Genomic DNA, 25717 nt, shown 5'->3' on the forward strand with positions numbered 1-25717 from the left:
ATACTGTATTACATTGCATATTGCAATCGGACCCTGTTTACTGTTTTGCATTTTGCATTTCACTTTTTACTTTTCACTTTTCCTATGTATGTTGTATTATTGCGTTTTATGTTTCTATGTTCATTGTGAGCACCAATAACCAGAGCAAATTTCTTGTAGGTGTAAACCTACTTGGCAATAAAATACTTCTGATTCTGATTCAGATTTAGATTCTGATTCATCAGTCATTTAATCTTCACTTCAGGTCGAGTGTTTAACACACTACTTGAAACACACCTGTTCTCAAAGGCTCTCCTCGATGTCAGCACGTTTCATAGCAGCTGATCTTATTCATCTTTTCCTATATCTTATATTTCATTTTATTTTTTAGTTTAATTAGAATATTATAGTATATTATTTTTGTTTATTTTATTTTTGTCAATAATTTTACGTTAATAATTTTATATTATTTGTATTACTTGCACATGATGTATTACATTTTACCTTCCTTTTGTTGTAGCATTACACCTGTAAAGCATGTTGGTCAACCAGGTTGTTTTAAATGTGCTATATAAATATAATTGACATTGACACATGTCCCTGATCACAGACTCATCTACAGGAGAAGACTCTGGGAGCTGAAGTTTCACCTCCTGTTCTGATCTTCCAGACTCCAGAGCCACAGTCAGTCTGCAGATGTGATGTTTTGGATTACATGGTGCAATGAGCTCTTTAATACATGATGCAACGTGTGTGGGCTCATCATAATCTCACAACGCTCATTAACTGTAATGATCCCACAGGGGTCTCACCACAACAGCCAGAGACGAACCAGTCACTTCAGAACACTTTTAAATACTTCACAACTAGACTTTAATTCTGACCACAGGTGAAACACATTAGAACAATTGATGATCACAAGGACCAGAACACCTCAATCCAGGAAATCAAGAGTCCTTCACCTTGCCCAGATTGTAATTATATTAAAGAATTATTTCCTGATAATAAGGATCTCAATAATCCAGTGCAGAGGTAACGAATGCATCTTGTGTCTCGTCTTCCTTCTGAGACAGGATGTTCATACAAGTTGATGTTTGGATGAGATGATGAGAGACGTCAGAGATCTATGGAAGAAACAGTCTGAAAATAAACCAGGTTCTTCGATTCTAACCTTTCTGTGTCTGAGTCGTTTTATCAGGTTCATTCAGTTTCTGTTGAAAAGACACAAATTCAAAGGACGACGAACACAGTCATTGAGGTTCATTGTTTTTATTATCCTTCATAAACCCCACTCTGACGGGGGACCGAGGTCCGGGGTCTCAGGGTTCCCCTGTCTCCCCACAAGGTGGCGGCTCAGCTCCTGAGAGTTTAGTTAGCGGCCAGGATCTGGTCGACCCAGCTGCGGAGCTCAGTGACGCGAGCGTAGACGGCGGGAGTGGAGGTGGAGCAACGGCTGCTTCCCCAGGACACAATACCGACCAGAGACCAGGCGTTATCCTTCTGACACACCAGAGGACCGCCGGAGTCGCCCTGCAACGCAACAAACAGGTCAACAACAAACATCAACAACAAAAAACTGGACCAAGAGAGAACTGAACATCACAGGAATGTGACTGGACAGGGTGAGACAGGTGGGTCAGGTGTGTGGGCGGGGCCTCACCATGCAGGAAGTGGCTCCAGCTCCTCCAGCACAGATCATGACGTCGGAGATGCTGCTGCCCCAGTGGTTCTTGCACTGCTCGTTGGACAAAAGGGGAAGCGCCGCCTGCTGGAGCAAGTTGGGAGTGCTGGCAGCTGTGGACACAGGAAACACTCAGAAATCCTCTTCCCCTTTCAAAGTAAAAGTCTCTGACGTGGAGTCAATGCACTGAAGTCATTAGAAAGTTCAGTGGGTGCAGCTGACGTCTGTCTCACCGTTGTAGCGGGTCAGACCCCAGCCGGAGGTGACGCAGGACATGCCAGGGGAGAAGACATCAGCGGACCCGGCCAGGCAGACGGGGGACACGTTGGTTCCCAGAGTGACGGGGCTGGACAGCTTGATGAGGGCGATGTCATTGTTGATGGTCTGGGGGTTCCAGCGGGGGTGGGTGAACACCTGGGAGGGGAGGTGTGTGTTAGTGGAGGAAGTTGGTGTGTTCTAAAGCTGATTGGCTGACGGTTGGTTCTCACCTGGGCGGGCTTCAGCATCTGGACGGCCTCGTTGGAGCCGTATCCCTTGTTATGTTCTCCAGCGACCACACGGTGGTAGGTCCTGACAGGAAACAGGAAGCACGACTTTAAAAGGTCAGTTCACACAAACCTGCATCATTTATTATTTATAAACAACACATTTAATGATCATCAGATGTTGAAAGAAGCATGAACAATGTTTCTTAACATGTTGTGTCTAGTTGTGTTGATTGTGTGTTGCTCTGACCTGACGTTACAGTGAGCGGCGGTCACCACCCAGTTCTCATTGATCAGAGATCCTCCACAGAAGTGGAAGCCGCTGGATTGCTGTGAGAAAAAAAACATACTCATCTGAACTGGAGAAGATGAAGAGGAAGAGGAGGAGGAGGAGGAGGAGGAGGAGCAGGAGGAGGAGATAGTTGAGGTCAGCTGACTCACCTGCAGTGACACCTGCCAGGGCCAGGAGTGAGGCACCGCCTCCTCACCGTTAACGATGCGGGCGTAGCCAGACACCTGGGGGGCGATGGCGGGGGTTCCGCAGCCTGAGAGGACGACAGGTAGGACAGGAAGACAGTTAGGACAGGAAGACAGGCGTTAAAGGACTATTCTGCTTTTCTGCCACTGGAGTAAATCTGCCCCCTGCTGGATAAAACCTGCTCAAACATAGAATGTGACCTTGACTCTAAGAAACGGGTTCAAGTGAAGTAACCAGCAGGTGGCAGCAGAGGCACAGTGACACTGAACTATGAAACACAAACTGATCAATAATCATCACTTGAATGTGATTGATCCAGAAACAAAACAATGCTCCTGCTCAGTTTGTTAAACTATGAATTACTGACTCTTTAAACTCTTTAAACAATTAATAATATTTTTGTCAATATAATTTAAAATCGAACTCTGACCATAGGCGGCGCTGATGAAGGCGAAGCACGAGACGATCCAGAGAAAGGCCATGGTGATGAAGGTGAAGAGAAGTCGTGCTCCTTCAGGTTTTATCCTCTAACCCTGCTGGGCCACAGCCAATCAGAGCGCTCGCTGGTCCGCAGCTGTTTATCAGAGCTGAGGCCACATGTCATTCTCACGGGTCACACGCCCTCATCTGCTGCTCTGTGATTGGCTGAAACATCTGAAAACATATTGATAACTGGACACAGAAACCAGTCATCAGAACAGTTAATACATTTTAACTCATCACATTTTTGTTATTATTATTATTATTATTATTGTTATTATTATTGCTATTGTTATTATAATAATTATTATTATTATGAATGATGTTTCAGACTGCTTTGAAATAAAACAGGAGAAGAATGAAAGTGAATTTAAACGATTCAATGACAGAAACATGAGTTAATGAAATGTGGATTAAGTTTATTGATCTCTGGTTACTTTTCTTTGACATTTCATCGTTTGTAAAGTTTTAACACAGTTTTCTCCACGTTCATAATTTTAGTTTTACCACAACTTATTTTCCAACTAAATTAAACTTATTTTCAATTCAAAATTGTGTCCTCAGATCTTTAGTTGTGACATTCTTCTACTTCCTGTCGTTCCAACTTGTAGGTAAACTTGAATAATTTTACGAGTTCCAACATTTTTGAAATCTTTTTACACAATGTTGGTTCACAAGTCAACAAAATATAAAACAAAGGTCTAGTTAATGAAGAGCTGTTACATATTGTATCTGAGTGTATACAAGGGTCTCATTCTATGTTAAAAGACACACACACACACACACAAAAATACACACTTAAAGCAAAAAAAAAGTGGAGAAAATGGGGATCATCAGCAGCTGAGGAGATGCCACGTTCTGTCTGAGGTTAATGATTGGTCAGCTAATGTCATATGGGATTAATGACTGTTGTGTGTGTTTGTGTGTGTGTGTGTGTGTGTATGTGTGTGTGTTTATTTCATCAGAACCTTTATTAAAAATCTCTTAGCTCATAATTAACACACACATGAATAAACACAAAATAAACCATGAAGGAAAATCCCACCGTCTCCCTGACAGCCGCACCACTTTACAGTCACTTAACAGGAACATGATTATATAACGGAAACACAAGTATGAGGTGTCATGTTTATATTTATTTACAAGGAAAACAATAAGATATTCATTTTATGTGACTTGTTCGACATTAAATATGTCTTTAAAATGTTCTGAAGGTTTTTAAAGAGCAAACAGAAACTTTAACTCACACAGCCAGACACACACACACACACACACACACACACACACACACACAAACACACACCAATCATTAACCTCTGATGAAACGTGGCGGCTCCTCAGCTGCTGATCAGCAGCTTTTTCCCTGATATGTTTGAACCAGTCGAGGAAACTTTGAGCCAATGACACGAGACACGAGCCTGCCATGAAACAGAGTCTTAAGTTTTAATTCAAATCACTGAGCTTCACTGAATGAAGTCACAGTGCTTTAGTGCGCTCTTATTTTGAAATGAAGAACATGCTATACACACACACATTCTTCTACTTCTATCTTAGTGAGGACACTCATTGGCGTAATGTATTCGTCAGCCCCTTACCCAAACCTTAACTATCAAAACTAAACGCTTACCCTAACCTAACCTAAACCTAAACCTAAACCTAAACCTAAACCCAAACCTAATTCTAATTCTAATTCTAATTCTAATCCTCAATCCAAGTCTTAACCCTCAGCCCATTGGAAAAGTGAGGACTCTTTATCTCTCACCTTTATCATGACTTATTCATAACCAACTCCAACAGCTAATCACATCTGACCTCTGACCTTAACCTCCAACCTAGAAACTAGGTCAACTGTTAATGATAAGTTTGGTGTTTTTACTGGAAACACACACACACACACATACGCTCATAAACGTTATTATATCTGTGACATCATAAATCATCAGACAGGAAATTAACTCTTTCGTCTGGAAACATGAAGCGTTCATCATGATTTGTCCATGAGTCTTTCCTGTAGTGACTAAAGAGAGAGCAGTAACTTAATAACTCTAGTTACTATTCATCTGCTCCCTCACGTGACTTCAAACACAGCGCCTGTAATAAAGTGACTAAAATAATAAAGAGAATAAACATTAATTAAACTGTGTAATAAAGAAACTCTTTGTCATAAAGAGGCTTCACTGACTTCTCAACAGGAAGTTCACATGCCTTCAAAATAAAATCTTATATATAATTATCATAGAAAAGAAAACAGCGAGACAAATGACGTGTATAGAAATAGTAACTGAATTTGTATTAAACATTATTATAGAACGGTCCATTTTATTACTATTATTATTATTATTATTAGTAGTAGCTGTAGTAGTATTACCGTGTCTTTGCGTTTTCCATCTGAACTCACCTGACACTATCAACTCAAGGTTTTATCTTTGTTTCCTGTGAATCGAATCAAAGATTATTTTATTTTGAACTTTCAAATGGATGAAGTTGTTTTACTTTGACATCCTGACAGGAAGCTGTGTTCCCTGTCCTCCAAGTAACTTGCAGTGGTTCCCAGTCTGCGCGGCTGAAGGTCCTTGATTGGGATCATGGACCTGGTCTTTCACTCAGTCCTTAACGGGCTTCTTCTCTGAGCCTCCAGCTCCCCCCCCCCCCTCCCCCCCCAAGGAGCTCCATCATGCTGCTGCTGGGAAACGCGTCCTCCGGCTTGGATTGGGTCCTGGGGATGAACCAGTCGGAGGTGCAGGACTTGGGTTCGAGTCCGGAGGCGGTGATGGTGCCGCTGGTGTTCGGACTGATCTTCGTGGTGGGGCTGGTGGGGAACAGTCTGGTGATTCTGGTGATCTGTGGGGTGAGGTGCAGCGGCGCCGGGGGAGGAGGAGGGAGGCGAACCGAGAGCACCACCAACATCTTCATCCTGAACCTGAGCGTCGCGGACCTCCTCTTCCTCCTCTTCTGCGTCCCGCTGCAGGCCACCGTCTACTCCCTGCCGCAGTGGGTGTTCGGCTCGTTCCTCTGCAGCTTCGGTCACTTCTTCTTCACAGTGTCCATGCTGGTCAGCATCTTCACGCTGGTCGCCATGTCCGTGGACCGCTACATCGCCGTGGTGCGCTCCAACCAGTCCCCGTGCGTCCGGAGCCGCAGGAACGCGCTGGTCGGGGCGTGCGTCATCTGGACGCTGTCGGTGGCGTGCGCGGTGCCGGTGGCTCAGCACCAGACCCTCACCACTCACACCTCCGCGCCAAATAGCACGTTCTGCTGGGAGCAGTGGAGCGGAGCCTCCAGACGCGCGTACAGAGTGTCCATCCTGCTGCTCGGATACCTGCTACCGCTGCTGCTCATCAGCTGCTGCTACACCAGGGTCCGTGCACCGGCTCCAACATCTGTAATGTTTCACTGAGCTGCTGTAAAACACGTGCCTGTGACAGCGCACAGAGCAAAGTGCGCAGACAAAGTCCCGAGGATCGTAAAGTCTGTGCGTAAAAGCGCACGGCAAGCGCGCGGAGAATAGCACCGTAGAGAAGTTTCAAAATAAAACTGAAACGTGTTTCTTTCAGCAGTGATTTATTGATTAATATCGATAAGATCAATATTGTGACTTCAGAATGTGTTGGTTCCTGATTGAAGTTTAAAAACTAAATATAAAGTGAATCAACAGCTCGAGAGAAAGTTGATCCACATGTTCATCGTTGATGATGAAGTGAACTTCTTCATATTCTGATCTCTTTCCCTGATTAATTTACTGTTTGTATTTTTACAGGTTTTGATTCATCTTTACAACAAAATGAAGAATATGTCACAGAGGTCTGAGAGAGTCAAGAGGAAGGTACAGTCCTCTTCCTCAATCCTCCTCCTCCTACTCCTCCTCCTCCTCCTCCTCTTCTGTTGCTTCTGAGCTGTGGGACAGAAATGTCTCCTCTTCTTTTTAGGAAGGTTCATTGTTTCCTCTGCTGAAGGAGATAAGTGAGGAAGCTTTAAAGCTCCTTTTCTTTTCATTCAGATAATTCAAACAAGTCTTATTGGCGTCTGCTGAAACACTTAATGTCTCTCAGTCTGATCCTTCCCGAAAGGTAATAAATGATTCCACCGAACCCCAGGTCTCCAGCAGAGTCTCGGCTGCTCCTGATTGAGGTCAGAATAAATATTTAGACAAGAGACTAAGAATAGAAGATTCTCTCAGAATGACGACCAAACCAAACACTTCAGAGGACATGACAAGATATGCGAAGACGGAGGAGACTGAGCAGCTCGGTCCTGTGGACACAGAAATGTCCTCCACCAAACTGAGGGTGTTGTTTGTGTGTCCTCTCTGGAGAGGACGTGTCCACCTGTTTGTCCTCTTTTTGTTTGACTGACTCTCAGAGACATCTGAAGCTGAACCTTCAGAAAACACATTTTTAAATGAACAAAACAAAGACCACGAAACCTGATGGTCGTAGAACACAGTCAGGAGAACCTGGAGAACCTGGAGAACCTGGAGAACAAAGTCTGACCTCACCTCACTGAGAGAAACAGAACGTTCTGGTGACGCCTGAATGAACGAGCAGGTTTTTATTCAGCTGCTCAATGATGAGACTCAGTTGTGTAGAGAATCAGATTGTTCTGCTGTAAATACGTAGATGTGAAACACAGAACCAGAGCACGTCCCATCGAAGGTTCTTGAGGTTCTAAAGAAGGTCCCAGATAAGGTTTCTCAAGAAGGTTCCAGAGAAAGTTCTAAAGAAGGTTCTTAAGAGGGTTCCAGAGAAAGTTCTTGTGTTCTTGTGATTATTGAAAAACTGTATATTAACATCAGATAGATGGATAGATAGATGGATACTTTATTAATCCTGTTGCCTGGACTGGACAAACTAAACCTTTGTTTTTCTATGACAACTGAAGCTACCACAGGTTCTCTCTCATGTTTGGAAGGGGGGAGGATGGGGGGGGGGCTGCAACGTGACACTTCACCACTAGATTCCACTACATTCTCCACACAGAACCTTTAAATAAGGTTCTAAACCAGGTTCCTATGAAAGGTTCAGAGATGGTTCTAGAAGGTCTAGTGTTTAATGAGTGGTTCCTCTGGGTTTCCCTGCAGACGACTCAGATTGTTCTCCTGGTCATCAGCGCCTTCACCATTTGCTGGATGCCTCATCACATCATCGCCATGTGGGTGGAGTTTGGCACCTTCCCTCTGAATGACGCCTCCTTCGCCTTTCGTATCGTGTCCCACTGTCTGTCCTACGGAAACTCCTGCATTAACCCCGTCCTCTACGCTTTCCTGTCCGAGAACTTCCGCAAGTCCTGCCGCAAAGTCTTCACCTCCCACTTCCTGTGTCCACCGGCTCCTCAGGGTAAAGTGGTTCGAGTCCCCATGGAGAACTTCTCCTCCACAACCCACGTGGGAATGAGTGTGATCAGATAAACCACAGGAGCACAGACCAAACAGCAGGGGGAGCTGTTTCTCACTAATCTGGTCGAGTGACAACAGAACTGCTGGATGCACAGGAAGTGGAAATAATACAAATTTCAAGTAGAATATTTTAAGCCAATAAATAAAAAAGTTAAACTCAAATTTTTCAGTTTAAAAATAATGGTTCATGTATAATTTATCAATTGTTACAAATTAACCTGATTGATCACAAGAAAACAATTTCGTAAACTGTTTTCTATGCATTTTCTATATAAATATATAATTCATATTAAATAATCATATTAACCACTTCTTTTATACATTTTTGTAATGATCACAGATTTCTGTTGGTGAGATTCACAGGTTGTTTTGTTTCTGATCAGATTCAGTTCTTATCCATAATTATCATCATGTCTCAAGTTTCGAGTTTTGTTTTAAAAGTTTCTGATTCATTCCGATGACTCAGCATGTTTTTCTGTATTAGTGTCTATGTTTATTCAATTATTTATTATGATGCTGAGTAAATTATCAGTCAGGGATCAATGTAATAACTTTAGATATGATATATTCAGATATCAACTTTTTAGATGTAAATGAATGCAGATGAGTGAACCTAATAGATAATTGATAATTGATAGTTGACCATAACTCATCATAAACTGATCAAATATTTATCACATATTGATCAGAGAACAGCTTTGATTTACAAACTGATTTATTTATTAAGAGTTTGACAATTGAATTTGTTTGGTGTTTTTATTTGAGGTTTGAAATGTGTGAATGGAATTTAAAATGCCTGTGTGTGTTTTGTGGAACTGAGACTCACTGCTGTCACACTATGTAATTCTTGATATGACCATCAGATGGAAAAAAAATAAAGGTTTAACCTCTTCAGCTCTCAGCTAGTTTTTTATATTAAACAATATATATAACTAATAATCACCATCAAAATAAATCTTTGAATCCAAGCGGAGCAGGTTTATTTTGAAATGTTTATAAAGCTCTAAACAAATAAGAAAACTTTCTGGAATCTAATCACCTTGTGTTTAACTAGCTCACATTCATGTAGCGTTTAAATAAGTGGCGTTTTAAAACACCACAAACAGAATATTCCTTTTTCTCTTTGTGTCTCTGAGTCTTTGTGTCTCTGAGTCTTTGTGTCTCTGAGTCTTTGTGTCTCTGATCTTTGTGTCTCTGAGTCTTTGTGTCTCTGATCTTTGTGTCTCTGAGTCTTTGTGTCTCTGATCTTTGTGTCTCTGAGTCTTTGTGTCTCTGATCTTTGTGTCTCTGAGTCTTTGTGTCTCTAAGTCCTTGTGTCTCTGAGTCTTTGTTTCTGTCTGTGATTTCTCGAGTCATTTCTCATCTGGTCACTCTAGCTCCGCCCTTAACTCGTCACCACGACAGCAGGGTGGGAACGTCACGAACACAACGTGAAATGATAAAAAGTAAAACTTGGTGATAGATTATTTTATTCAAGGATCAGTAATAATCTGCAAACATCTGTACAGAGGTAGATTTTATTCCCTTTATTCACACTCAGTATAATAATAAGATCTTCAGCTTCGTTAATAAAATCAATACAAGTGAACCCAATATTTGATACAGTAAAAACATTACAATCTAATAAATATAAAAACTAAACTACTCATTTAATTCCCTTTATTTCAGACAAACAATTTAATATATTCTAATATAAAGTTAAATTTAACAGTTGCTTTTTATTACCTTTTATAACCTTCACTCCTTGTGTCTGATAGCTGCAGAAATATGATAATATTCTAAAAAATCTGATAAAAGAACTAAATGAATCATCATAACAAACAAACAAACAAACGACTGTGGAATTGAACGGTAACGTAAGTTGGTTTCACACGTTCACTGAACTCCGGAGATTGTGTGTCTGACACGACCAAATAGAGAACAACAATTTGTTGGAAACATAAACACATGATCTACCCGGTGGAAATGAAACGTCACTTCCTGCCTCTGGCTCCGCCTCCACCCCTCACCTGAGACTCTGTGGCTGTTTGAATCCATGCAGTGCACGTGTGAGAGGTAAACTGTGGAGAAGGTCCGGACCCACTTCTCTGCAGGACACGTCTAAAAAAATGGCTTTAAACAGCTGTTAAAGACCTGAACCTGGACTCGGACTCGGACCTGGTTCTGGTCTGGTGTCTCCCGCCCCCCCGCTGAACGCTGACACCAGGTCCCGGACGCTGCTCGCTAAGCGCAGCGTCTCCTCGTCCTCCTTCTTCCTCGTCTTCCTCGGGTTGACGTTCAGACTCTTGGAGCGAAGTGTCGGGTACATCCTGTCCCCCCCCAGCAGCAACAGCTCTGATGACTCCTCCCCCTCTCCATTACCATGGCTATCAATCAATGTCTCACCCCCCTGCTCCCCATCGGAATACCCAGGATGCTCCACTTCCTGTTTGGGCTCAGTTCCTCCGCCACTGTCCTCCGTCATAGCAGACGCCTCTTGGGGGGTCAAACTGACGGCTGCGTCCTGAGCCTGGTGGGCGGGGCTGTAGACGATGCTGCTGATTGACTTCCTGCTGGAGGATAAATAGTCGGTGACCTTTGGCGTCTCCAGAGGGAACGAGGCCACCGCCTGCAGCCGGCTTTTCTCAGGAGGTTTCTCCACATCAGTGTCCGTTAGCTCCACCTGAGGGGAAGCAGGTTGGGGGTGGGCTGGTCGGAGGTCCGGGTCGCAGGGGGAGATCAAGATGTCCACGTTGGACTGAGACTGAGTCCTGTCCCTAAGGCCTTGCACCTCCAGGGTCGAACCGAACCCCTTCACCTCACCTGGAAACGGGAAAAAGGAGTTAAACCATCATTTATCTCAGCAGGTTGCTGGTTCCTCTGCCCAGGATAGTGACGTGTCGGACCTGCTGCGTCTCCTCGATGTCTCTCTGGACTCAGCGGCACCTTCTTTTCATTCGTCTCCGTGTCTCCGGACACAGAGACCCGGTCGTCATGCTCCAGTTGGTATCGGTACAGACTGTAGCCATCGGAGCTGTTCATGCTGCCGTGTCGCAGCAGAGCGGCCGGTTCGCACACCGACGACCCTCTGGAGCGGCTCCCGACCAGGTCGGCTCGGTCGATGCCGGCCAGCTTCTCCAGAGCGTTCATCATCCGACCAGAGAACTCCTCCAGCTGACCCAGGCGGAGGTCGACCGTCTGCAGGGACGCCTTCATGGAGTGCTCGCGCTCGTTCACCTCCTCCAGACGCATGAACATGTTGTCCACCCTCAACACGACAAACAGCAAACAACAGAAAACGTGAGGCCGAACACAATGTGAATCATTGTTCACTTGTTTGTTTATTAACATGTGTTTAAAGACAGTGTCTGGTTCTGACCTCTCACATGTGACTCGGATTCGCTCGTTGTTGGACGATTGTTTCTCGTCGTCTTTCTCTCTGAAGTATTCCTCCACACACTGTTCCTCGAACTCGTGAAGAGACTTTAACTCTTCTGGATTCAACACCAGCTCTGAAACACACAATCCATCAGTCATCAGTTTCTAATATTTGACACTTGATATTTTCAGTTCTGGTGAAGCTGATCTGAACTCGGTTCTTACGGAGTCGTCTCTCGCGGTCGTCGTGGTCTCCCTCCGGCCGGCGGCGGCAGTGGCAGCACAGCCTCTTCAGGAGGATGTAGATGTGTGGGAAGATGATGAGCGGCGGCGGCAGGATAGGACGGTCGTGGAAAGTCATGATCAGCTGATAACGTTGGAACTTCCAAATCTGGTTGGAGATGGACTTCACTTCGAAGAAGGTGTTACTGAGGAGACGAAGAGGATCAGGAGTTACTGATGTTGGATCAATTCAATAACTGAGAAAGTGCTCATTTCCTATTGAGTCCAAAGAAGACGTCAATTAACGAACTGATGTGGAATGAGTCAATACAAAAATCAAGCAATGACTCAAACCACAAATTTAAACTTGACAAGCAAGCTCTGAACTCTGAAGAATCTGTCCCTCTGTCTGTTTGTCTCTGTCTGTCAGTCAGTATCTGATCTGAGGTCTGTGTTTCAAACCACTGACTTGAAGACGGCGATGAGCAGGTTGACCAGTAGGATGTTGGCGACCAGCAGGTAACAGGCCATGATGGCGGGAGTGAGCCAGGCTCCGGGGATACAGGGAGGAAGCTTCTTCCCGTCTTCATCGTACATGTTGTCTCCACACGGAGCTGAAACGTGTTCAACACTGACTTTAATCACATGTTCAATTTAATAACAACATTAATATCACACTGCAGTTTATAGATAGTCATCATCTTTCTGATAAGTTGCGGTTTGATTGTTATTTGATCATCGATCGTCTTTATGTCAAACAGCTTCCTATCTGCAAGAAGTTATACATTTTCAGTTCTCAATACTCACGATTGATTTCCATCGCGTAAACTGTCCAACAGAGGAGACAAAGAGACAGACACAGAAAAAGATCAAGACGAGAACAGATCATGATCATCAGCAGAGTTTAAACAGTGCAGTTCACAATGTCTTTGTCTCATCTAAACACAGACAAACAGTTGATCAAGATTAATACGATTAAAAGATATTAAAACATTTAACGTGAGGACAGAGGGTGAGGACAGGAGTGGACTAGTCTTATGGTGTATGGAGGATGAGGACACAGCAGGTGAGGACAGATAAGGACAGAGGATGAGGATGGGTGAGGACTGACAGCTGACGGTGAGCCTTCTATAACCTCTAGTGTTAGGGTATGCAGAGGGTGAGGACAGGGGTGAGGACAGGTCAGGATTGTTAGTGGACTGAGTCTTACTATGAACTCTAGTCTTACGGTCTATGGAGTCGGCAAACACCTCTCCGTAGATCATCCAGTACGGCATGTAGAAGATGTTGCGAGCCAGACGCCACGTCGGCTTCTCGTCTGGATGGAGAATAGCCTGTCGAGCGATTCCGAAGCTCAACAACACGACAAGCATGATGACCACGAAGTACAGCATGTCCACCATCTGGACACCAAGTGTGGGGGGGTGGGGTGGGCACATGAGATGGTCAAATTGAGATCGTGTGGACACAGAATCTGTCATTTTGTTAATGATCAATAATCTTTGAATGATCCTCAGAAAGTTCTTCAGAAAGAAGAACCTTCACTTTTAGTATTATCTGTAAGTGATGCTAGTGACAGGACGTCGTACCATCTTCCCGATCATCATGACGTATGGTCCCAGGTACTTGTTGACTCCGAAGATGTCCAGGACTCGGATGTACCAGAAGATGATGTCCACGCAGTAGATGACGCGTCCGCGGCCCATGTAGGGCTCGTTCTGCAGCCGCAGCAGTAGACCCAGCAGGAAGACGGAGATGGCCGCCAGGTCGGTGATGTTCCAGTAATCCTCCAACCACACGTTGATCTTCTGCTTCAGCTTCCCCGGCTCCGACATCAGGATCTGACCACAGAACAGTTCAGTCAGGTCAAACCCCGTCAGTCATAGAACATGCATGTGGCTCAGGAGAACTTTCTTCTGTCATCACAACTTCACCACAGTGAGTTTCACAGTTTGTCGTGACACCTCCGGTGTGTTTACCTGTCGGACTTTCTCCATTCCCAGAGTGATGATGTAAGAGATGACGATCCACTCCTGCAGGGACGGCCATCGCTCCATCTTCACCAGGATGATGTAGTTATACAACATCAGGTAGACCATGTACATGATCTACAGAGAGAAGCAGTTTTATTTGAATCTGCTGTGACTCCACATGTCCTGTTTGAATGTTGATGGTGAAACAGTGAACTGGACATCTCAGTATTCTGCATTTCAAATCTAAAACGTGTCCTTGCCGTGTTGAACCAGAACTTGGTGAAGGGAGTGTTGTAGAACTCGTAGATCCGCCTCCCGATGGGAACCCTCCTCCGATGTTTCTTCTGGTTTTCTTCTTCGTCTCCTTTCTTTGATGTCGTGTCAACATTAGAGACGGTATCCTATGAAAACACAAACATTACTGTTTTTATTCTGCTTTTAAAGAACCATGTCGCTCTGACTGAAGATTTCTATTTGGTTTGTACCTTGCTGGATTTGTTGTCGTCATCTTTATTTTTACTGTCCTCATTCTCTTTGGACGAATTGAATGAGGCTTCCTCTCCAAGACGAAAGTCCATGAGGAGGATGAAAGGAGGGAAAACGATGCCTAAAATCACCTGGAGACAAGATTCACAAGAACTTTATTAACATCTCCCTCAGTCACTGTGACGATTTCATCACTGGTGGAGTCCCTCAGGGTCCCTTGTATGAGCCACATGTATTAATTCATATTCATATATTGCTTTGTGGTAGGTTCTTCACAGATATACAACCTCTGGTTCTTTGTGTTTAGGCTCTGTGAGCGCTGCTGTGTTACCTTGAGGCTGTTGCTCTTGCCCATCCTCAGACAGCCCATCCACATGTCTGTCAGCAGCAGCTGGCTGCAGGTGTGAGCGATGAACTCGCTGTGTTTGGCAGCGACAGCTAACTTCAGGCAGGTGGAGTTACTCCAGTTCTTCAGTTCGTACGTCAGCAGCTTCATGGCCACCTGCTCATCGTGTTTGTAGGACTGATCCAGAAGCTCGTAGGCTAGCTGACCAAACTCCCTGCACAGAAAACACAAGCGCCCCCATCAGGCTGTCATGAATAGTACACACAAGAAACAAAAACACTGGAAGAACAACAATGGAGTTTTCAGACCGGCTGGTCACATGACAGGAAACATTCAAATCAACTGAGCTTCACAAGCTGGAGCTGCTCATCAAACAGAGATCAGGCTCCAGTCTGGATCTCCCTCAGTCTATATCAAAAATGGTCTGACCCGGACCTGGACCATGACCAGGACCTGGACCTGGACCTGGACCTGGACCTGGACTGACCCTGTACCCGGAACTCACTTGGAGTTGTTCTCCAGATCTTGGTAGATGTCGTCCACCAGCTCGCTCTGAGATGACTCGTGGGCCATGGCCTTGTAGAGTTTACAGGCCACCAAAGCTTTGGCCATGGCCTCTTCCCCCCGCTGCCACAGGAACAGCGCCATCTTCTGGCGCTTCAACAGCACTGCCCACACCATCAGCTCATGGAAGGGGTACTGAAACCTGCTGACCTCAGGGTCGTCCATATCTATATCCACCTCCTCCTCCTTCTTCTTATTCTTCTTTCCTTTTCCCTTCGAGCGAGGCTCATCGTCCTGGAGAGACAAGACCACATCTCAGTCGCACACATCAGAACATTCAAACTAAATTTAAAGACCACATCAACAACAACAGCAAGAACAAACCTCCATCCCAAGAAGCTTCAGAGCTTTTGGCTGCAGGAGAAAAGACGACAGAGCAGTTAATTCCCTGCAGATTCAGTGAAACACTGTTTGATTCTCAGGAACGTGACGTCCTTCCTGGAGAACTTTCAGTAGAAGTGTGTGCTCACTCTTTTCAGGCCGTACAGGTTGCTGTACAGCGCCCTGAAGCTCTTCCTGGTGTACTTGCAGCGATAGGCTCCACCCATCAGAAACTCCAGCACCAGTCCGATGTCGATCAGCGTGATCTGGTAATCTGGAGGTAGGTTCCCCTAAAACACAAATGTTCAATTCAATTCACTTTGAATTGAATTGTGCCGAATCACAGCATACATTCTCTCAACAACCGGCCAAGACTCTTTTAGTATTAACCACTGCATCACTGTGCTGGAAAGATAGATAGATAGATAGATAGATAGATAGATAGATAGATAGATAGATAGATAGATAGATAGATAGATAGATAGATAGATAGATAGATAGATAGATAGATAGATAGATAGATAGATAGATAGATAGATAGATAGATAGATAGATAGATAGATAGATAGATAGATAGACAGATAGATAAACAGATAGATAGATAGAGTTTAAAGAAAGTAAGACACTTCTCAGAGGAAGCTGAACAGCTGCTGCTCATGCAGGCGCCATCTTGCAGAGGTTCAGGGTTCACATCCCATGATGACATCAGAGGAATTTGGAGTTTATAAAATGTCAGGTACAAATCCTGATGCTTGCTCGTGGACAAGTGACAGCTCTCACCTTCTTCACGTCACGGACCACAAAGTGCAGCGTGTTGGCCGGACCCAGCTTCTGCAGAGACACGAAGACAGACAGCAGATTAATGAGCAGAGTTAGTGTGGAGGTGTCATCGCAGCAATTAGCCAGTGTCACTGATGAGCAGATGAACGTGTGAACAGCAGGAGGTGAGCAGGTCACACGGCAGCAGAGAGCTGTAATCTGACAATAATGGGACGGACATGTTGTTTGAAGAGCTTTTTCTTTTAGGGAAGCAGATTAAGATTAGAGAGCAGCAGTGATATAACAGACGTGAACCACTGATGGACGTTAAGCTGCAGATAAACATGTCAGTGAGAATTTAGATGTTCGAGCCCAAAGCTTTTGTTTCACATTAGATTTTAAGACAAAGTGAAGAAGCACTTCTGTCCCCCGGTCGTCTGTAATCAGCTGATCTGTGTCACAATGATCATCATAACAAATACAAAGAGATGATTCTTACTTCATGTAGAAGGATTCATTGAAGAGTTAGTTTGAGGAAGGAGGAGAATCACTGACATGTAAGTTCACACATAAACGCTTTAATTACCTCATATTAAATAAAGCTTTGAATCAGAACTTTTCAGATTTTAATTCCACATGTGATGATTTTGAAGTTTCTGTTTTATCAGAAAAGAAACGACTGTCACGTCTGAGAAACTAACATCTGAGAATCTCAACTGAACTTTGACCTCATCTCACTGATCATCTCGGGCTCCTGCTGTGTGACCTCAAGTGACCTCAGGTGACCTCAGGTGGAGCAGAGTGGGCGTGGTCTCACCGTGTTGTACAGCTCCTCCAGGCGAGGGATGGTCAGGAAGTGATGGATGTTCACACCGTTTTCAATCAGCAGCTTCACGAAGTCGACTCTGTCCAGAACCAGAGCGTCCATCATGGCCTGTTCCAGAGAGTTCACCTGCCAGAACAATCAATCATCTTCATCAATATCATCATCATCTTCATCAATGTTATCAATATTTCTGATTACTCTATAATTTGTTGTCTTTTATTTGAAATGACGTTTTATAATTTACTTCTTGTCTATGATGTTTGCAGTTTCCCTTTGCTTTTTGGCATCATCAATATTGTCAATGTTAATATCACCATCAAACTGGTGGATGAAAATATAGGATAAATAGTGAATTGTTATTGATGGATCAGCTGATGTTTGATCAGCTGATGATGATCAGCTGATGATCGGGGTCTTTTCTCCTGTGTGAACTTTGACCTCATGCAGCAGCTCAAACGTCTCTTACCCAGCTCAGCAGCTCCAGTTTTCTGGGGTCGGTCTCTTCAGGAGGTTCAACTTTAGTTTTTCCTCCTTTTCCCTTCTTTCCTCTGGCTTTCCCTTTCCCTGCCCCTCCCCCTCCTCCCCCCCCTGCTCTCTGGGCCGCAGGGCTCTTCGGTCGATCCCCGACTCGGACGGGCTGAACAGACGACAACAAGAAAAACCTCAACAAACTCAGAGAAACACACAAAACAAAGAATAAAAAAGCTTATACTGCAACAGATGAAGATGTGGCCGGTGGACAAGTTTGAAGATCAGGGGACAGACAGGTGAAAAGAATGGTGGACAGACCGGACAGACAGACAGGTGGACTCACGGGCCAGTGGTGTCCGTACACAAAGATCTGACTACGAGCGATGTCCACTCTGTTCCAGGCCAAAGCCAAACTCAGCTGATCTGACGCTGATGCATTGGTCCCTGAAATCAACACAATCACAACATGTGACATCATGTGACATCACTCACTACATGGAACAGGTGTGTTGAATAAACCTTGTTACCTTTGAGCAGAGCTGTGAGGATCGACATCTCAATGTCCTGTTGCCCCTCGGACCCCATCCTGAACACTGTGATCTACACACACACACACACACACTCCTCCCATGAGTCTTATTTCATCTGAGTCATAACAACATGTGTCTCATAAATAACGATGACGTTTGACTCTAATTCAGCCCAAACAGTAGCCTTTGCTCAGTGGCGCCCCCTGGTGGACAAGGTATCTGTCCCGCTGGGCCACTCTGACGGACATGATCCTCTCATTGTTAGCAGCCACGCTAACAGCACTTAGAGGCTACATGATCTTTTCATGTGGATCCAGATGTGCTAGCTCACATGCTAACAGGCTGCAGGTCACGTTTGTGCAGAAACATCTCGACCTGCTGCAGATTTTAATCTGACGACAAATCATTTTAAGTGATGGGATGTGATTTTATGGCAGCTGCAGCTGTTCTCTGGAGGAAGCAAAGGATTGTGGGATTAAATAAACGACAGAACAATCTCCACTAAAACCTTTATCATTATGTCCACGCTCTGTGATGAAGACGAGTTCCAGCGACAGAAGAAGCAGATATTTATTGATTCATATTTAAATCAAGGTGTTTTTTCATTCAATGATTTATCGTGGAAGCAAACACGATGTTTATTAATGCAGAGAATCAGAAGTTTGACAGTGGGTAACTGGGTCAATAACTGATGACCTCACATCCTGTCATATAACATAGAGATTTATCAGAGCAGACGTAGAGTCAGTCGAGTCTCAGTCCCGTCCAACTCAGATCACTACACAACAAACCTCTCAGCAGTTCAGGGATCAGATCACAAATAGGTTGGTTTCCCACAGTGTATTATTCAGACAGGTTTGGTCTGACAGCAGGTCTGTGTTGTGCAGATGTTGCACAGATGTTAGAAGGAGTCTGAGTTGTTGATGATGGTGAATGAACGACGACACACACCACACGTGGATGAACAGCTCTTTAATCAATGCACAGAAGGAGAACAGAATCACTGAGACATGAACCAATGGGGCGTCTTCGACCTACCAGAGCTCTCTTCTTCATGCACTCCATCACCATGAGGAAGATCTGCTGCGCCTGGCTGCGGCTGTAGTTGAAGGTTTTCTGGATGGTGACCAGCAGCTGATCCTTGACGCTGTCACTCACCAGCCTGTGGAGGAAGAGAAGACTGTGATCATGTGACTCGTTAGGTCAGGTCCTCCTCACACCAACACTCACTGATCACGATACAGTGACACTTAGTAGTGATGTTTGTTGTTTCCCACAATGCATCATGAAAAGTATTTTACAAGCCATGGTCACTAGCAGAGCGATATACCATCATGCATTGCACTCACAGCAGGAAGAGCCCGACCTGTCGTATAATGTGAATACGAGCAGAGAATCAAGGCACGAATAACCCCCCCCCCCCCAGTTCAACCTGCCCCACATCTGCCTCTGTCTGACTGAACCTCAGAGTCAAAGGTCTTGTTCTCATCTGGTTTAATGTACAGTTTGAATCCAGGTCTGTCAGATGGTGGAACATCTGTAACATCTGTTGTACAGTGGAGGATTTAATCCAGAGAAGTTCAGCTGCAGGTTCTGATCTGAATCTGGACATTGTCCACACAACGGAGTGCAGACATGTCCAATAATTTAACAATTATTTCAAAACACAACAGAAACCACAAGAAGAGTTCACAGGGACCAGAGAGATAATAACTTCAAAGACGTCCTCACCCGTCCTCCGCACAATATCTGTGAGCAAATGAAATGATGTCAGAGGCTCGACCGCTGCCGTCACAGATCACAACAGGGACGGGAGGATCCTCCTTCAGACTCTCCAGCACGATGGAGATGACGTTAGGACCCCCTTCAAGGATCAGACACACCACCGGGACCCCCTGACCCAGACCTGGAACACACAGATCCAGAGTCTGTAAAGTTGATGATAAAGTTAAGTGCCTGTAAAACTGATTCCATTCTCCTGGAGTCTAATTTTCCAGTTTCATCATCAAAAGAGAACCAGAATAAAACAATAGAGACTGAGGCTGCGTCTGAAGATCAATGATGTCACCGCGGCGGGACTGTGCTGTCCTGTTCGGAGCATATCCCAGGATCCCTTGCATGACAGTGAGGAAACCAACAGGCTGGCTGCGCGGATAGCTGAGCTACAGTAACTGCAACCACTCTGAGTAGCTAACGAATCTGGGCAGAGCTGTAGAGAGAGGTGAGGAGAATCACTGTGGAGCCCGTGGTGGACCCTCTGGTTCCTCTGGTTCCTCAGTGGCTGCAGTCAGAGGTGACGGCTGAGCCTCCCTTTGTGGCCCCTGCCTTACAAACAGCTCCAGGAATAGGATGACAAAGGGAAACCCACAGGTCACATGATCAGTCACATGGTTGTGGCAGGTCTGGTCAGGTGAGTCGAAGAGAAACCGGGACTCATATTTAACTGAACCAAGATGAGTCCAATAAAACAATTGAAGATACGTTGGTTTGGTTGAACTGAACCTTCAACCTGTAAATGCAGGAGGCTGAAACCCAGCAGTGATTGGTTTTTGCAGCTGACCCCATGACTCACGTGTGTTGATCTTCTGCAGAGCGATGTGTTTCTCCAGCTGCCGGCGGAGGCGGACCTCGGCGCCATACTTCCCGGTGGTCCCGTTGTCGGACAGGATGAAGTGGGAGTGGCTGTTGTTCAGCACCGACAGCTTGCTGAGCGGGTTGGACATGGTCTGGTACGACCGAGTCACCTGAAACATACGGTCCGGTTCAGTCTGGTTCAGTACGGTTTGTCTCAGTGTGGATCAGTTTGGTTTGGGCAACTTTGGACTGGTTCCCTCTGGTTTGACTTACGTCTCTCCCAATCAGGTCTTCTTTGTTCTCGATGATCCCCCACGGTGCGATGCCGATGGCACAGACTTTCCCTCTGGACTTGGACGAATGGTCTTTGAGGGCGTCTCCAACATGGCGGATCACTCCTGAAACACACAGCGGACCAGGATGTGGTCAAGATGTTCCATTTACCTGTTGTTTTTTAAATTCACCTAGAAGCAAATACCTTTAAAAATTATAGATTTTTTTTAATCGGCTCACAAAGTCAAGACCTCAAAAGACACACACCTGATTAAAAACCTGAGGTGGTCACCTGCACCTGAGAAGATCCAGGAGGAGGAGCCTAAACTGACGTACCTGTGCTGACTCCTCCGGTGAAGATCCAGGCTCCGGTGGTCACAGCGGCTTTGATCAGTCCCTTCCCAAAGACCTGCTTGAGTTTGGGAGGAAGGTCAAAGTTCTGAAGGCCTCCGTGGACAGAGATGAGCAACGTAGGGAGCTCCAGCTGCCAGTCCTTCACCATCAGGTGGAGCAGGGAGTCCGGTTTAGAGTCATTGGAGACCCTGATGTACTGCAGGGGGAGGAGGAGGAGAAGAAAAGAGTCAGAGACGAACATCTCAGCATTAAAACGGCTGCTTCTATCAGCTTGGGTGTATCAGAGGTTTTGGTGTATCAGAGGTTTCGGTGTATGGGAGGTTTTGGTACCATGGCCTTGTTGATATGTCCTCCTCCCTGGAACTCAATGACTCCGTAGGCATCAGTCGGGGATCCCTGGGTGTGTTTGAGGGGACTCCATCTCTCTGCAGTTTGGACCTCCAGCTGAACCAGTGGGGCCCCCTCCTCCTTGGCCCCCGGAAGGATGGCAGTGTGCTGAGTCACCAGCTGACCACAACTGCACCTGAACAACAGCACATGACGTCCTTAACCTGAGGGACAGATCTCTGCAGGACAGAACTGGACTAAATGACCAGAGGGACTCTCGCTCTCTGTGAGGTGTCACTCTTCAGACGTCAACACTGGGTCTAGAGACGTGTTTGAGTCCCTGTAATGTTTGTGTCAGTACCTGCTGGCGTCTTTGCTGGGAATGATCTGGATACATTCTCTCTTCTGGAACGTCCTCTCGATCCAGACTCTGTGAACCTGAAGAGAAACAAGCTCGGAGTTTTCTAAAGCAACTAAACTCAGATAGAATGAAACTCAGGAGAGAGGAGGGAAGAAGAACTGAGCACAGACACACTTCACACGATGAGGTCACACACACATGTTGTCTGTTACTGTGTGTTTCCTCCTCACAGGTGAAGATGAAAGTGAAATGAACAAACAGAAACAAACCGCTGAGCATCAAACTGCTGTTGTCTTCGTTTATCTGGTTAATTACTGGAGCAGCGGAGCTTTCACTGTCTTTATGAATCTAATCCTCTTATTCTGAGTCCTGGTAATCCTGCTGCAGCGAAACACACAGAAGAGCCTTTAAACCGGTTTACTGTCTGCTCTAATGTTGCTGGTGTGTGTGTGTGTGTGTGTGTCACTTCATATATGCTTCGTTTAGGCAACATTATCAGAAAGCACCACAGACAAACATTGTTACACAGACACAGACGCTGGACTTATCAATGATGTCGGATGAATGTAATTAATTAAACTTCGACAATGTCTTTAACTGAACTGTTTAACTTAAGCTGCTTTCAGAGCTGCTCTGAACTCCTGATAATCTCCTGATTTGATGGAGTGGCTGAATGTGAAAAAGGGGCTCCACACTCTCCCTGCTGTTTCTTTCTCCAGACGAGCAAGTGGCTGTTTGAATGTTTCTCAGATGCAAAAGATGCAAAAATGAAAAAAGGGAAACAAAAAGAACACGAAGCCCTCAGGATGAGAAGGTGGAGCTGCACACGTAGAAGACACTGACCAGAGGTTTTAGTGATACGAGCAGGAATCTGGGGTGGAAAGGGGAAAGACAATCTCCGGAGAAAGTCCAGACTGTGTGGATACTTCTCCAGAGTTCATGTCTGAAAACATCTAGAACGAGTCTCAGGATAAAGACTTGGAGTCGTTAGATACCTGGAAACATCTCCCTTTCCTCAAGAAACATAAACAAGTCTCATTTTCTACGTTCACATGCACAACTCCTGACTATCTGTGTATGATTGTGTGTTACTGTGATACTGTGTGTTATTGTGTGATTCACTGAAGCACTTTATCAAATTCCTTCACTCTGGATGATGAAGGATTACTGACTCTCACACGGACGTCAGCTTTACACGGTTTTCACATGAATGAAAAACTACCACCATCAACATCCTCTTCATCATCATCATCATGATTGACCGACATGTGTCTGCTCACCGACTATTCTGGAACGTTTAAGTTCTCAGCAATCCTCTCAGACAAAAGCTTGTCTCCTGTTCCTACCTGAGCGTCCAAATGTCTCGTCCTTCAAAGTGGTATGAAGACTGAGGCGGTTCTGTGAGGACCAGGTGTCTCTCTGTGGCGTCCCGGTGCAGCCCTGTGAGGACCAGGTGTCTCTCTGTGGCGTCTCGGTGCAGCCCTGTGAGGACCAGGTGTCTCTCTGTGGCGTCCCGGTGCAGCCCTGTGAGGACCAGGTGTCTCTCTGTGGCGTCCCGGTGCAGCCCTGTGAGGACCAGGTGTCTCTCTGTGGCGTCTCGGTGCAGCCCTGTGAGGACCAGTTGTCTCCCTGTGGCGTCTCGGTGCAGCCTTGTGAGGACCAGTTGTCTCTCTGTGGCAGTTCAGACCCTGACTTGCTGCAGCTGAGCGGGTTCTTAAGACGAGCATGGGAGGCAGCAGGACTCTTTGTTGGATCTCGTCTCATGACTCTGCTCTGAGTTAATCCTCCTGAGAGTCTCATGACTCCTCCAGTACGTTCAACCTCGAATGAACCAGACTCAACAGATCTGCTCTAAGAAATCCACCAAACATCTGCAAAATATCCATCAACATCCACCAAACTTCAACCAAACTGAAACCAAATATCCAAACCTTGTGTATTGTTTTCACTTTTGATCTAAATGAATTCTGTGGAAAGTAACAACTCACTTGTATGTATGTGTTAAATTAGTTTATTGGCTAGAATCCCCAGATTTCAGCTCCAGAGTTTCTAAAGTGACGACAGGTTCTAGAGCAGCTCACCACCACCTGCACCGACACACTGTGTTTGGTAATGAGCAGTTTAATGTGACAGCACAGTGAACAGAGACAGGGAGGTCAGCAGGATTAGCAGCCTTGTAAATTAGATTACTACATGTTTGTGTAATGAGCTGTGACATCATTATTTATTTTGTAAAGACACAGGAAGTTGACCTGCAGCTGTGAACCAATCAAAGACCTTAGCTCACCGAAACAGACACAGTCCTGCGTGAATGGAGCCACGGGTTTGATTCCTGTGCACAGTGACTCCAAATCAAGAGTGGCAGACTGCATACTGTGTACTGACCATCAGGGGGCGACTCCACTGGTAGTTTCTATAGAAGTCTGTAGAAAGTGACTCTACTTCTCACTTTACAACGTCAGTAAACATTCAGGAGTTCATGTCTCATTCTCTAGTTTCAAGTCGTCTTCAAAAAGCTGATGTTCATTTAGTGAATTATGATCATTTGGAGTCAAACAGACCATGAAGCACCGGATGTATGGGAGGGGGGGGGGGGGTACCACAGTTAGATTGACAGCTGGTACCGTCAAATGGGTGCATTTGGAAGGTGAAGGGGACGTCCCAGTGATAACAGATCAATTTATTTACTCTTCACTCTTTAATTAGAGTGTTTAGGTCTTAACTGAGACTTTACTGAGGACAGACAATCATTTATCAATCTGAGTCAGGGCTGAAACAGGGGTGAGACAGGGGTGAGACAGGGGTGAGACAGTGGTGAGACAGGGGTGAGATAGAGGTGAGACAGGGGTGAGACAGTGGTGAGACAGGGGTGAGACAGTGGTGAGTTAGCGCTGAGACAGGGGTGAGACAGGGATGAGACAGGAGTGAGACAGGGATGAGACAGGGGTGAGACAGGGGTGAGACTGGGGTGAGACAGGAGTGAGACAGGGGTGAGACAGGGGTGAGACAGGGGTGAGACAGGAGTGAGACAGGGGTGAGACAGGAGTGAGACAGGGATGAGACAGGGGTGAGACAGGGGTGAGACTGGGGTGAGACAGGAGGGAGACAGGGGTGAGACAGGGGTGTGACAGGAGTGAGACAGGGGTGAGACAGGGGTGAGACAGGGGTGAGTCTCACCTTCTGTGATCCAGACGATGCGCTGCGTTTGATGGACGATCGTTTGAAGGATCCATTCGTTCCTCTCCTTCCTCTGTCCATGATGAACTTCAACTGTCCTTCATACTCCTCCTCTCTGTGTCTCTCTCCTTGTTGTCCTGTCACCTCCTCTGTCTCCTCCCTCTTTGTTTCTGTCTCCTTTGAGTCCTTTCCCCCTCTCTGTCTCCTCCCTCTCTGTCTCTTCCTCTTCTCCTCCTCTGTGTCCCCCTTTGTCTCCTATGTGTCCTTCTCTGTCTCCTCTGTCTCCTCCTCTGTCTCCTCC

The 25717-nt window shown here is 45.5% G+C and overlaps 3 protein-coding genes across 3 annotated transcripts; 1 reads left to right on the forward strand and 2 right to left on the reverse strand.

The window, feature by feature from the left end:
* Positions 1–1232: 1232 nt before the first annotated feature.
* Positions 1233–3205, reverse strand: LOC133955421 (chymotrypsin B-like). Its single transcript, XM_062390296.1, has 7 exons — positions 3054–3205; positions 2587–2690; positions 2396–2475; positions 2149–2230; positions 1894–2074; positions 1640–1773; positions 1233–1509 (listed from the first exon to the last, which is right to left on the reverse strand). Exons 1-7 carry the CDS (start codon positions 3103–3105, stop codon positions 1348–1350), a joined length of 795 nt encoding a protein of 264 aa, XP_062246280.1. The 5' UTR covers positions 3106–3205; the 3' UTR covers positions 1233–1347.
* Positions 3206–5588: 2383 nt separating this feature from the next.
* galr1b (galanin receptor 1b) lies at positions 5589–9389 on the forward strand. The gene is made up of 3 exons (XM_062390177.1): positions 5589–6461; positions 6861–6926; positions 8181–9389. The coding sequence occupies exons 1-3, from the start codon at positions 5778–5780 to the stop codon at positions 8505–8507; spliced, it is 1077 nt and encodes a 358-aa protein (XP_062246161.1). The 5' UTR covers positions 5589–5777; the 3' UTR covers positions 8508–9389.
* A 707-nt stretch (positions 9390–10096) lies between these two features.
* Positions 10097–25497, reverse strand: LOC133955589 (transient receptor potential cation channel subfamily M member 1-like). Its single transcript, XM_062390540.1, has 28 exons — positions 25417–25497; positions 22240–22316; positions 21882–22074; positions 21534–21747; positions 21198–21322; positions 20923–21094; positions 20082–20256; positions 19389–19512; positions 18348–18420; positions 18115–18264; positions 17816–17937; positions 17341–17475; positions 16545–16595; positions 15914–16054; positions 15768–15797; positions 15385–15677; positions 14865–15093; positions 14533–14664; positions 14308–14448; positions 14054–14182; positions 13664–13915; positions 13285–13477; positions 12882–12902; positions 12544–12688; positions 12078–12280; positions 11854–11986; positions 11381–11742; positions 10097–11297 (listed from the first exon to the last, which is right to left on the reverse strand). The coding sequence occupies exons 1-28, from the start codon at positions 25495–25497 to the stop codon at positions 10621–10623; spliced, it is 4773 nt and encodes a 1590-aa protein (XP_062246524.1). The 3' UTR covers positions 10097–10620.
* Between the last annotated feature and the right edge of the window lie 220 nt (positions 25498–25717).

Source organism: Platichthys flesus, chromosome 1, assembly GCF_949316205.1.
Source record: "Platichthys flesus chromosome 1, fPlaFle2.1, whole genome shotgun sequence".
In the NCBI taxonomy this organism is placed as follows: domain Eukaryota; kingdom Metazoa; phylum Chordata; class Actinopteri; order Pleuronectiformes; family Pleuronectidae; genus Platichthys; species Platichthys flesus.

Bases quoted from the DNA above. Each gene is read 5' to 3' on its own strand.
- LOC133955589 (XM_062390540.1), bottom strand. From the start codon at position 25,497: ATGGACAGAGGAAGGAGAGGAACGAATGGATCCTTCAAACGATCGTCC. The intron at 20,257-20,922 runs GTGAGTCATGGG...TGTGTGTTCCAG, and splicing joins TCTGCAGAAGATCAACACAC to GTCTGGGTCAGGGGGTCCCG. The intron at 16,055-16,544 runs GTGAGAGCTGTC...TTTGTGTTTTAG, and splicing joins TGGTCCGTGACGTGAAGAAG to GGGAACCTACCTCCAGATTA.
- LOC133955421 (XM_062390296.1), bottom strand. From the start codon at position 3,105: ATGGCCTTTCTCTGGATCGTCTCGTGCTTCGCCTTCATCAGCGCCGCC. The intron at 2,231-2,395 runs GTCAGAGCAACA...GTTTCCTGTCAG, and splicing joins GCCGCTCACTGTAACGTCAG to GACCTACCACCGTGTGGTCG. The intron at 2,075-2,148 runs GTGAGAACCAAC...CTCCCCTCCCAG, and splicing joins AGATGCTGAAGCCCGCCCAG to GTGTTCACCCACCCCCGCTG.
- galr1b (XM_062390177.1), top strand. From the start codon at position 5,778: ATGCTGCTGCTGGGAAACGCGTCCTCCGGCTTGGATTGGGTCCTGGGG. The intron at 6,462-6,860 runs GTCCGTGCACCG...GTATTTTTACAG, and splicing joins TCAGCTGCTGCTACACCAGG to GTTTTGATTCATCTTTACAA. The intron at 6,927-8,180 runs GTACAGTCCTCT...GTTTCCCTGCAG, and splicing joins CTGAGAGAGTCAAGAGGAAG to ACGACTCAGATTGTTCTCCT.